General features: G+C 44.0%; 1 protein-coding gene across 1 annotated transcript in view; it reads left to right on the top strand.

The window, feature by feature from the left end:
* The window catches only part of nfxl1 (nuclear transcription factor, X-box binding-like 1), a 235,755-nt gene that overhangs the window by 49,526 nt on the left and 173,588 nt on the right, over positions 1-12,641 (top strand). The window contains 1 exon segment of the mRNA XM_072496719.1: positions 10,982-11,072. Within this exon segment, the coding sequence (XP_072352820.1) occupies positions 10,982-11,072 (91 nt within the window).

The following is a 12,641-nucleotide window of genomic DNA, read 5'->3' as shown; positions in this document are numbered from 1 at the left end:
GGATGGGAAACAAATGCTGGCCTAACTAATGAAGCCCATAATCCTGTAAAAATGAATTTTAAAAAAAAAATGACGATTGAGGGGTATTGGGAGGATAGTGTGGCCAATTTTGTTGAACGCTGCAGGCAGGTTGAGAAGAATGAGGAGAGATATTTTACTGTGGTTGCTGTCACATAGGATGATATTGAGCTACTTCTGATTACAACACCATAATTCGCTGACATGTATTTCTCTGTGGAAGTACAGGATTGGTGAATTTAAATGTAGAATTATAAAATGAAAATTAATTCTATTGTGAAATGTGTGGCCTGTTGGGTATTTTTACATAAATAATTGGAAAATGCAAATAGTCAATTTTCATAGAATCATTGAATTTACAGTGCAGAAGGAGGCCATTCAGCCCATCGAGACTGCACCGGCTCTTGGAAAGAGCACTCCACTTAAACCGACGCCTCCACCCCATCCCGATAACCCAGTAACCCAACCTAACCTTTTTGGACACCAGTGCAATTTAGTGTGGCCAATCCACCTAACCTGCACATCTTTGGACTGTGGGAGGAAATCGGAGCACCTGGAAGAAATCCACACAGACACTGGGAGATTGTGCAGACTCTGCACGGATAGTGACCCAAGCTGGGAATCGAACCTGGGACCCTGGAGCTGTGAAGCATCTATGCTATCTACCATGTTGCCCTAGACTTTTGAGACTTGTGTGCATGTGCTGATATGGATTAAAATCTTGTGTCAATGTGTACTTATCCACCTTTTTCCATTTATAATATCTTCTATCTACAATTATAAACTAAGTTGTATAAACCTGCCATGCTATGTTCATACCACCCTTCCTGTCTCCACTAATATGTTAAACTTTAAGACAAAACCAGCTTTTTTTCTTTCTCCAGGAAGCAGTAGCTGGCATTGGAACATTGTTTCACAGTTTGCTGCTCATTTTCCCCTTATCATCTGAGCTTCATCACAACCAATCTGATCCTGTTAACACCGAGTCTTCACACATGCACGCACCCAGTGTTTAAGACCCCATGCTGCTGTTTGAAGAAAAAACAATGTTTTCTAATGTAAACAATATGTAACAGCAGCAACTTTTATTTATGTAGCACCTTTTAATACAAATACAATATCCAGAGGTGCTTCACAAGAGCACTTTAAAATGGAATTTGACACTGAACCACGAAAGGAAATAGTGGGGTTGTTGGCCAAAAGCTTGGTCAAATAGGGAGGTTTTAAGATGAGTTTTAAGAGAGGATAAAGGGGTAGAGCCAGAGGGGTTTAGGGAGGGAGTGCCAGAGATTAAGGCCTTAACTGAAAGTACAGCCCCCGATAGTGGAGCAATTAAAACTCTTGATGCTCTAGAGGTAGAGGAATGGAGGGTTTTGGGCCAAGAGAAAATTGTAGAGATAGGCAGGAGTGAGGCCATGGAGAAATTTGAGAACACGGATGCAAATTTTGTAATTGCAGCTTTTCTTAACAAATTCCAATGTAGGTCGAGTAGCGCAGGGGTTTATGGATGGACAGGACTTGTGGTGAGTTAGGACATGGCAGTTTGGATTACCTCAAATTTACAGAGTATAGAACATGGGAGATTGATGAGGTGCACATTGGCAAAGTTAAATCTAGAGGTAGCAAAAACATTGCTGAGGATTTCAAAACACATGAGTTGAGACAGGGAGAGGCCATGCAAGTAATGGAGGTAAAAGCAGGTGATCTCAATGGTGGAGCCACTGATATATGATTGAAAGCTAAATTTGGTTAAATATCATTCAAATCCCCAAGAACAAATTATTTGTTTGATTCATGCTTTTAAAAATGCCTGATTATGGAAAAAAGCGACAAAACCTGTGCACCCTGATTCAGCTGATATCAGGCTTACTTCCCAGCAGATGTCACTGTTCTGTGATCAGAAGCAGGAACCCAAATCTTTTTAAAAATCTCATTATTGAAGCCAGTTCTGCATGCCTCACTGGTGCACAATTTAAGATTCGCCAGTACTTGGACTAGGGATTAAATTTTGAACCTTCCTGGTCTGCAATTCACCTCTCGATGCTTTTATCCATCAGGCCACAGGAACTTCTTATTGTATTAAGATGGGCATTAATTTGATTAATTTTTAAAAATTGATTTGGGGATGGGCAATCAATCCTGGCCCAGTCAGCAACATCCAAGTTGCATGAATGAGCTCCAAAAATTGTTTTAACTGTTTGTGTAAAGTCTGATATATAGACTTTTACACAATTAACTATAAGTAAAAACAGAACATGCTGGAACTATGCAGTAGGTTCAGGCAGCATTTGTGGAGAGGAATACATAGTTAATGTTTTAGGAAGATGGTAGTTCATCGGAGCTGGAAAAACATAAACGTAATAGGTTTTATGAAATGCAAGGGGGCGGTGGAAAAGGAGCAAAAGTGAAGGGCTGACAAGGTGAGATGGGGCAGGAGTAGACCATACGGGCAGTGAATTTGCTCTTTCATTCACCATAAGACATAGTAGCAGAATTAGGCCACTCGGCCCATCGAGTCTGCGCTGCCATTAAAACATGGCTGATATTTTTCTCATCCCCATTCTCCTGCTTTCTCCCCATAACCCCGGATTCCCTTATTAATTAAGAACCTATCTATCTCTGCCTTAAAGACGTTCAGTGATTTGGCCTCCGCAGCCTTCTGCAGCAAAGAGTTCCACAGATTCACCACCCTCTGGCTGACAAAATTCCTCCTCATCTCTGTTTTAAAGGATGCATGTTATACCACATTGCTGCATGTTATACCACATTGATAACCAAGGCACTTTTCCATGCATATCAAAAGCCGCTTTTGACGGAGTCATCCAGACTCAAAATGTTAGCTCCTTTCTCTCTCCACAAATGCTGCCAGACCTGTTGAAATTGTCCAGGATTTTCTGTGTTCATATTAATAATGATAATCCCTGCCCCCATTTAATTTTATTTTTTGTAGTAGTTGTTCCCTCTTTATGCTGACAGCAACCTTTTCACCCACTTTACCTTGAACCTCTAGTCATCGTTTAATATTTGGTCATATTGATTTCGGAATTATAAAAGCAAACGGGAACAGAGAAAGACTTGCAATTATTTAGCTCCTTTTAGCACCTTTCATGACTGTAGGATGCCTCAAAGCACTTTACAGCCAATGAAGTACATATGAAATGGAGGCACTGTTGTAGCATGGGAAATGCAGCAGCCAATTTGTGCACAGCAAACTCTCACAAACAACAATGTAATAATAACCAGAAGATCTGTTTTTGTGACGTTAGTAATGAATTAAATAGACCTTTTTGACAAGATAAGACAGTAATTGTTTCAACCCATCGAGGTTGACACAAGAAATCAGGATATGGCTCATCAATTTAAAACCGTCAACAAATTTGGTAAAGAGACCACAATTGCGAGAACTCGCATGGTAGGGCAACCCTATTTGCACCTTTGAATCTTATGTGCTATCTGTAGAAAGAGACAGACTGGTAGGAAAAGGCAATAATATCCATGCCTGAGAAAGATCTGAAAGCTACAACATGTTGTGGCTATCACAGAAACGTGGTTAAAAGAAGGGCAGGATTGGCAGCTGAACGTTGGAGGATATAGTTCAGGAGAGATAGAGGGGAATGTGAAAGGGGTGGAGGAGTAGCATTACTGGTTAAAGAGAATATTATTGCCAAGGAGGACACCTTGGAGGGTTCATATAATGAGGCAATCTGGGTAGAGCTCAGGAACAGGAAGGGGGCAATCACAAGGTTAGGGGTTTATTAGAGGCTCCCCAACTGCCAGCGAGAGATAGAGGAGCAGATAAGTAGAGAGATTTTAGATAGGTGCAAAAGTAACGGGGTTGTTGTGGTAGGGGATTTTAACTTCCTCTATATTGACTGGGACTCACTTAGTGCTAGGGATTTGGATGGGGCAGAGTTTGTAAGGTGTATCCAGCAAGGCTTTTTGATGCAACATCTAGATAGTCCAACTAGGGAACGGGCAGTACTGAATCTGATACTGGGGAATGAGCCTGGACAGGTGGTTGAGGTTTCAGTATAGGACCATTTTGGGAGTAGTGACCACAATTCAGTAAGCTTTAGGGTACTTTTGGATAGGGATGAGGGTTAAGGTGATAAACTGGGGAAAGGCAAATTAAGATAACATTAGACAGGAATTGAAGAATTTGGATTGGGTGCAGCTGTTGGAGGGTAAATCAACATTGTCATGTGGAAGTCTTTCAAGCGACAGTTGATTAGGATTCAGGGAAGTCAAGTTCCTGAGGGAACGAAGGATAAGTATGGGAAGTTTAGGGAGCCTTGGATAACGAGGGATATTGTGAACCTCGTCAACAAGAAAAAGGAGACTTTTGTACCTTCTAGAAGGGTGGGGACAGTCAAAATCCTTGAGTATAAAGAAAGTAGGAAGGTACTTAAGCGATAAATTAGGAGGGGTCATGAAAGTCCTTGGCAAGTAGGATTAAGATGAATCCCAAAGCTTTTTATTCACATGTAAAAAGCAAGAGGGTGTCCAGGGAAAGGATTGGGCCACTTAAGGACAATGGGGGGAATCTGTGTGGTGAGCCATTGGAAATGGGCGAGGTACTAAATGAGTACTTTGCACCAGTGTTCACCAAAGAAAAGGAATTTGGAATATGGTTCTTGGCTAGGGTGTGTGGACAGTCTGAGTCATGTTGACATCAAAAAGGAGGAGGTATTGAGTGTTTAAAAGACATTAAGGTAGATAGGTCTGGGCCAGATGGGATTTACCTCAGAATACTGAGCGAAGCAAGGGAGGAGATTTCTGGGGCCTTGACTGATATCTTTGTATCCTCATTGGCTGCAGGTGAGATCCCATAGGACTGGAGAATAGCTAATGTGGTACTGCTGTTTAAGAACGGCAGCAGGGATAATCCAGGAAACTAGGCCGGTGAGCCTCACGTCGGTGGGACAATTATTGGAGAGAATTCTCAGGGACAGGATTTATACCCATTTGGAAACAAGTGAACTCATTAGCAATAGACAGCATGGTTTTGTGAAAGGGAGGTCGTGCCTCACTAACTTGATCGAGTTTTTTGAGGTAACTAAGATGATTGATGAAGGCAGGACGGTGGATGTTGTTTGCGTGGACTTCAGTAAAGCCTTTGACAAGGTGCCTCATGGCAAACTGGTACAAAAGGTGAAGTCCCACGGGATCAGAGGTGAGGTGGCAAGATGGATACAGAACTGGCTCGGTCATGGAAGGCAAAGGGTAGCAATAGAAGCTTTTCTGAATGGAAGATTGTGACTAATGATGTTCCACAGGGATCTGTGCTGGGGCCTCTGTTGTTTGTAGTATACATAGACGATTTGGAGGAAAATGTGGCTGGTCTGATTAGTAAGTTTGCGGATGACACCAAGGTTGGTATAGTGGCAGATAGAGTTGAGGATTGTCAGAGGATACAGCAGGACATAGATGGTTGGAGACTTGGGCAGAGAAATGGCAAATGGAGTTTAATCCAGACAAATGTGAGGTAGTGCATTTCGGTAGGTCTAACAAAGGGGAAATATATAAGAAATGGCAAAACTCTTAGGAATATAGAAAGACAGAGATCTGCGTGCGCAGGTCCACAGATCGTTGAAAATGGCAACACAAGGTAGTCAAGAAAGCATACATAGAACATTACAGTGCAGTACAGGCCCCTCGGCCCTCAATGTTGCGCCGACCTGTGAAACCACTCTAAAGCCCATCTACACTATTCCCTTATCGTCCATATGTCTATCCAATGACCATTTGAATGTCAGTGTTGGCGAGTCCACTACTGTTGCAGGCAGGGCATTCCACGCCCTTACTACTCTCTGAGTAAAGAACCTACCTCTGACATCTGTCTTATATCTATCTCCCCTCAATTTAAAGGTATGTCCCCTCGTGCTAGACATCACCATCCGAGGAAAAAGGCTCTCACAGTCCACCCTATCCAATCCTCTGATCATCTTGTATGCCTCAATTAAGTCACCTCTTAACCTTCTCTAACGAAAACAGCCTCAAGTCCTTCAGCCTTTCCTCATAAGATCTTCCCTCCATACCAGGCAACATTCTGGTAAATCTCCTCTGCACCCTTTCCAATGCTTCCACATCCTTCCTATAATGCGGCGACCAGAATTGCACGCAATACTCCAAATGCGGCCGCACCACAGTTTTGTACAGCTGCAACATGATCTCATGGCTCCGAAACTCAATCCCTCTACCAATAAAAGCAAACACACCGTACGCCTTCTTAACAACCCTCTCAACCTGGGTGGCAACTTTCAGGGATCGATGTACATGGACACCGAGATCTCTCTGCTCATCCACACTGCCAAGAATCTTACCATTAACCCAGTACTCTGTCTTCCTGTTATTCCTTCCAAAATGAATCACCTCACACTTTTCTGCATTAAACTCCATTTGCCACCTCTCAGCCCAGCTCTGCAGCTTATCTATGTCCCTCTGTAACTTGTAACATCCTTCTGCACTGTCCACAACTTCACCGACTTGAGTGTCATCTGCAAATTTACTCACCCATCCTTCTACGCCCTCCTCCAGGTCATTTATAAAAATGACTTACAGCAGTGGCCCCAAAACAGATCCTTGTGATACACCACTAGTAACTGGACTCCAGTCTGAACATTTACCATCAACCACCACCCTTTGTCTTCTTCCAGCTAGCCAATTTCTGATCCAAATTGCTAAATGACCCTGAATTCCATACCTCCGTATTTTCTGCAGTAGCCGATCGTGGGGAACCTTATCAAGCTCTTTACTGAAATCCATATACACCACATCAAATGCTTTACCCTCATCCACCTGTTTGGTCACCTTCTCAAAGAACTCAATAAGGTTTGTGAGGCACGACCTACCCTTCACAAAACCGTGTTGACTATCTCTAATCAAATTATTCCTTTCCAGATGATTATACATCCTATCTCTTATAAACCTTTCCAAGATTTTGCCCACAACAGAAGTAAGGCTCACTGATCTATAGTTACCGGGGTTGTCTCTACTCCCCTTCTTGAACAAGTGGACAACATTTGCTATCCTCCAGTCTTCTGGCACTATTCCTGTAGACAAAGATGACTTAAAGATCAAAGCCAAAGGCTCAGCAATTTCCTCCCTAGCTTCCCTGCGAATCCTCGGATAAATCCCATCCGGCCCAGGGGACTTATCTATTTTCACACTTTCCAGAATTGCTAACACCTCCTCCTTATGAACTTCAAGCCCTCTAGTCTAGTAGCCTGAATCTCAGTATTCTCCTTGACATCATTGTCTTTTTCCTGTGTGAAAACTGATGAAAAAATATTCATTTAGCACCTCTCCTATCTCCTCGGACTCCAAGCACAACTTCCCGCTACTGTCCTTGACTGGCCCTACTCTTACCCTAGTCATTCGATTATTCCTGACATATCTATAGAAAGCTTTAGGGTTATCCTTGATCCTACCTGCCAAAGACTTCTCATGTCCCCTCCTGGCTCTTCTTAGCTCTCTCTTTAGGTCCTTCCGAGCTAACTTGTAACTCTCGAGCGCGCTAACTGAACCTTCATGTCTCATCTTCTTTTTGAACCACCTTCCCTGAGCTTACTGAAATATCTAAACTTCGGCACCTGCAAGAACCATTCCTGTCCCTGCTGTATCCATGTCTCCGAAATGGGCACATCATCGAAGTCCCAGGTACCAACCCATGCCGCAAGTTCACCCACCTTATTACGGATGCTCCTGGCATTGAAGAAGACACACTTTAAACCACCTTCCTGCCTGCTGGTACACTCCTGCAACTTTGAAACCTTACTCATGACCTCACCACTCTCAATCTCCTGTATACTGGAGCTACAATTCAGGTTCCCAAGCCCCTGCTGAACTAGTTTAAACCCTCCCGAAGAGCCTCAGCAAATTTCCCCCCCAGGATATTGGTACCCCTCTGGTCCAGGTGTAGACCATCCCGTTCGTAGAGGTCCCACCGTCCCCAGAATGAGCCCCAATTATCCAGAAATCTGAAACCTTCCCTCCTGCACCATCCCTGTAGCCACATGTTCAACTCTGCTCTCTCCCTATTCCTCGTCTCGCTATCACGTGGCACTGGTAACAACACAGAGATAATAACTCTGTCCTAGATCTAAGTTTCAACCCTAACTCCCTGAATTCCTGCCTTACATCCCTATCACTTTTCCTACCTATGTCATTGGTACCTATGTGGACCACGACTTGAGGCTGTTCCCTCTCCCCCTTAAGGATCCCGAAAACATGATCCAAGACATCATGCCCCCTGGCACCTGGGAGGCAACACACCAACCGCGAGTCTCTCTCGTTCCCACAGAATCTCCTATCTATCCCCCTAACTATGGAGTCTCCAATGACTAATGCTCTACTCCTCTTCCCCCCCCCCCCCCCTTCCCTTCAGGGACAGACTCCGTGCCAGAGACCTGTACCTCATGGCTTACCCCTGTCGCCCCCCCCCAACAGTATCCAAAGCAGTATACTTGTTACTAAGGGGAATGACCACAAGGAATCCCTGTACTGACTGCTTCCTCCCAGCCCCTCTCACCGTCACCCATCTATCTTTATTCTTTGGAGTAACTACATCCCTGAAGCTTCTATCTATGACCACCTCTGCCTCCCGAATGATCCGAAGTTCATCCAGCTCCAGTTCCCTAACGCGGTTTCGGAGGAGCTGGAGATGGGTGCACTTCCCACAGATGAAATCAGCAGGGGCACTGACGGCGTCCCTCACCTCAAACATTCTGCAGGAGGAACATTGCACTACCTTCCCTGCCATCCTCTCTAGATAAAAAAAGAAAAAGAAAGAAAGAGCTTACCTGTTCTTCACTCCCCTTCTCAGCAAGCACTCACTCAGCAACCTCTGCGCACCGCACGAGAACACCAACCAATGAACTTATTGTTTTGCTATGGTGTCACTCCTGAATTGTTTTTTAATTTCAGCCTGCTGCCCAGAGATGTCCCTCTCAGCTCCCGCTCTTTTTAAATCTCCGCGACTCGCAGCTCCCGCTCTTTTCAAATCTCCGCTCCGACTCGCAGCTCCAGCTCTTTTCAAATCTCCGCTCCGACTCGCAGCTCCTGCTCTTTTTAAATCTCCGCGACTCTCAGCTCCCGTGCTTTTTAAATCTCTGCTCCGACTCGCAGCTCCCGCTCTTTTTAAAACTCCGTGACTCCCAGCTCCCGCGCTTTTTAAATCTCTGCTCCGACTCTCAGCTCCTCTTTTTAAATCTCTGCTCCGACTCGCAGCTCCCGCGCTTTTAAAATCGCCGCTCTGACTCTCAGCTCCCGCGCTATTTAAATCTCTGCTTGCCTTCATTGGACGGAATGCTTGCCTTCATTGGACGGGACACGAGTATAAAAACCTGGCCAGTCATGCTGCAGTTGTATAGAGCCTTGGTAAGGCCGCACTTGGAATATTGCGCACAATTCTGGTCGCCACACTACCATAAGGATGTGGAGGCTTTGGAGAGGATGTAGAGGAGGTCTACCTTGCTGTTGCCTGGTCTGGAGGGTGTTCGCTTTGCGAGAGGCTGAATAGACACGCACTGTTTTCATTAGAACAACGGAGGTTGAGGGGCGACCTGATGGAGGCCTACAAGATTATGAGAGGCATGGATAGAGTAGATGGGTAGGCACTCTTTCCCAGGGTGGAGGGGTCTGTCACCAGGGGGCATAGGTTTAAGGTCTGTGGGGCAAAGTTTAGAGGAGATGTGCGAGGCAGGTCTTTTATGCAGAGGGTGGCGAGGGCCTGGAACGCATTGCCAGGGGAGGTTGTGGAAGCAGATACATTAACGGTGTTCAAAAGACATCTCGACAAATACATAGATAGGATGGGTACAGAGGGATATTGCACGACGATGTGCTGAGGGTTTTGGCCAAGGGTGGTTTCATGACCGGTACAGGCTTGGCGGGCCTGTGCTGTTTTGTTCTTTGTAACCTCTCCCATTCTGTTCCATTTGGAGACCACCAAATGAGCAAACTGACCTGGTAATGAGAATACAAGAAGCTGATTTTGTGACCTACAGAAAGTGCAGCAAATAACTTTGGCATGTGACTTTGGGCAGCATGTTAGCACAGTGGTTAGCATAGTTGCTTCACAGCTCCAGGGTCCCAGGTTCAATTTCCGGCTTAGTCACTGTCTGTGCGGAGTCTGCACATTCTCCCCGTGTGTGTGTGTGTGTGGGTTTCCTCCGGGTGCTCCGGTTTCCTCCCACAGTCCAAAGATGTGCAGGTTAGGTGGATTGGCCATGATAATTGCCCTTGGTGTCCAAAAAGGTTAGGTGGGGTTACGGGGATAGGGTGGGGGCGTGGGCTTGAGTAGGGTGCTCTATCCAAGGGCTAGTACACGCTCGATGGGCCGAATGGCCTCCTTCTGCACTGTAAATTTGATGCTAAACTATGATAATGAGTTTGGCTGTCGAATTCATATAAATCACATTTCCCGAAAGTCTCCAACTTTAATTTCCTTGAATGTGAATGTGAGTGGGTGCTGTAACTGAGCCACAGCTGGTGCAATGGAACACAAAGTGATATAGTATGATCTACTCTATTTGTATTGACCTGAGTTGACAAACTGTTCAAGTTGCATGGATAACCATGAAGTCTACTTGTTTGTTTCAAAACAAAACCGAAAGGTGTCGGGATTTTAATTGCCTAAAATAGCTTATTTTTAAACATAAAATTTCATGTGGGGATGTACTTGTATAAACATGGATAAGTACCAATCGAGTGTTGCTTTTGTATGATAATACTTGGTTCTTGGGGTCAAGGTGTACCACCAGTTGTAGTATTTTCAGTCTAATGCCTTCAAGGCAAGCCAATTTAAGTTAAAGCTAAGAATTGTAAGTTGTATATAGGAGACTTGTCTTTGTGATGAGTAATAGTTTGAAGATGTAATTTCATCTAAAGAATTTATCGTCTTGAGTTGACAGTATGAACACTTTTTTCACTGTAGTAATCCGCCGTCATTCTTTGCTTTTAGTGCTGCTCTGGGAATTGTCCTCCGTGTGATCAAAACTGTAGTCGAACTCTTGGTTGCAGAAACCACAAATGCCCATCAGCCTGTCACAGAGGTAATTTTCACTCATTTGAAATGTGTTTTTAACATTAAAACTATGATATTTCTTTGTTGTATGGAGGTCTGAAAAAAGTATGGAGGCGGCCACACTCTGGATTCTTGTGAAACCTGATGAGTGTGGACACGATGGGCCGAAGGGTCTCTTTCCGTGCTGTAAAATTCTTTAAGTGTGTTGCTTATACAATCAAGATAGTGATTTGCCCAAAGCTGTGCAAACACTGCTGATGTCACGACACATCATGTGATGCAGAATGACCAAGAATATCCACCCGGATACATAACATCCATGTGCAATGACAACAATTAACACTTATACAACAGATCCCCTGATAAGTTATTTATATGCATTTATACAATTCAATCTCTGTGGTAGACATCTATTCCTTTTTGATAGAATTTGATGTTCTTGAACTTGGCTACTTGCAATTTCAGAAATGCCCTCATTCCTTTCTGTAGATCGTGTTCCTTGAGAAGTTATTTCAGTATCTGTCACTATAGGATTGAAAAGTCCTCAGAAACCGAATCCGAACTTGTCACTGTGCTTGGTCTCCATTCCAAAACACAGCTCTCTAGATCTTCTAAATGGAGAACCTCTTGAGAAGTTTCTGCAAACTCACTTTGTGCAGCAAGTAACTGATCAGCAGACGTCGCCAAACTCTTCCTTCATCCGTCTGTACGGTGTATAATATTAGATTTGTCTTTTCTCAGATCCTAGCTGGTACCCATTTCTCATTGGTGTATCTCCTAGATACCACATTCTCTCCCTGGTTAAATACTCTACTTTTAAAGATTTTCTCTTTCCTAGTAAATAGTGTTTATCATCTGACAATTTCTGATGTAACAGGTGGAGTTAACAAATCAACTGCGTTCGTAGTTTCTTTTAAACAACAGCATTGTCAGTGAACTTTGCATGGTAGCATTTACCTTGTTCCAATAAGATATTAGAAACTAGTTTATTCTTCTTGCTAATGTCCCCTGGTCCTTCAATGCTTTGATAGAATACTTTAATCACTGCACAAAATGTTCAGTCAATCCATTCGTTGCTGGATGATGTGCAGCTGACTTGATATGGTGTATACCATTCCCTTTTAAATAGTCCTCAAACTCCTTCGAAGTAAACTGTGCACCATTATCACTGACAGTCTGCTCCAGTGTTTGAAATCTTGCGAATATTTTGTCTAGTTTTTCAATGGTTTGCTCAGTCCTTGTTGACTTCATTATCGCGACTTCTGGCCATTGCGTGCATGTCCACAATCACTAATAACATGTGCCCCTCCAGTGGGATACATTCTCTGCCATGGTCGAGTCATCCATTCCCAAGGATGTAATGATGGAGTGTTCCTTAGCACGGAGTAAGAATCACAAATGTTCCCGTTCACTTGAACCGGTGATCAGTATGTCATCTAAATAACATTGCACTCCATTCAGTCCACTTAGAATTTGATCCATAGATCTTTGAAAAAGAGAAGGGACTTCCGGTTGCGGCTATGCGGAGCTAAGCCGCACGATTCGGCAGCTCCCGCTATCACGGACTTTCGGGCTCTTTAGAGGCGCCCCAACGGAA

Source organism: Scyliorhinus torazame, chromosome 3, assembly GCF_047496885.1.
Source record: "Scyliorhinus torazame isolate Kashiwa2021f chromosome 3, sScyTor2.1, whole genome shotgun sequence".
Lineage (NCBI taxonomy): Eukaryota > Metazoa > Chordata > Chondrichthyes > Carcharhiniformes > Scyliorhinidae > Scyliorhinus > Scyliorhinus torazame.
The sequence above is the reverse complement of the archived record's forward strand: the minus strand, read 5'-3'. Positions and strand labels throughout refer to the sequence as shown.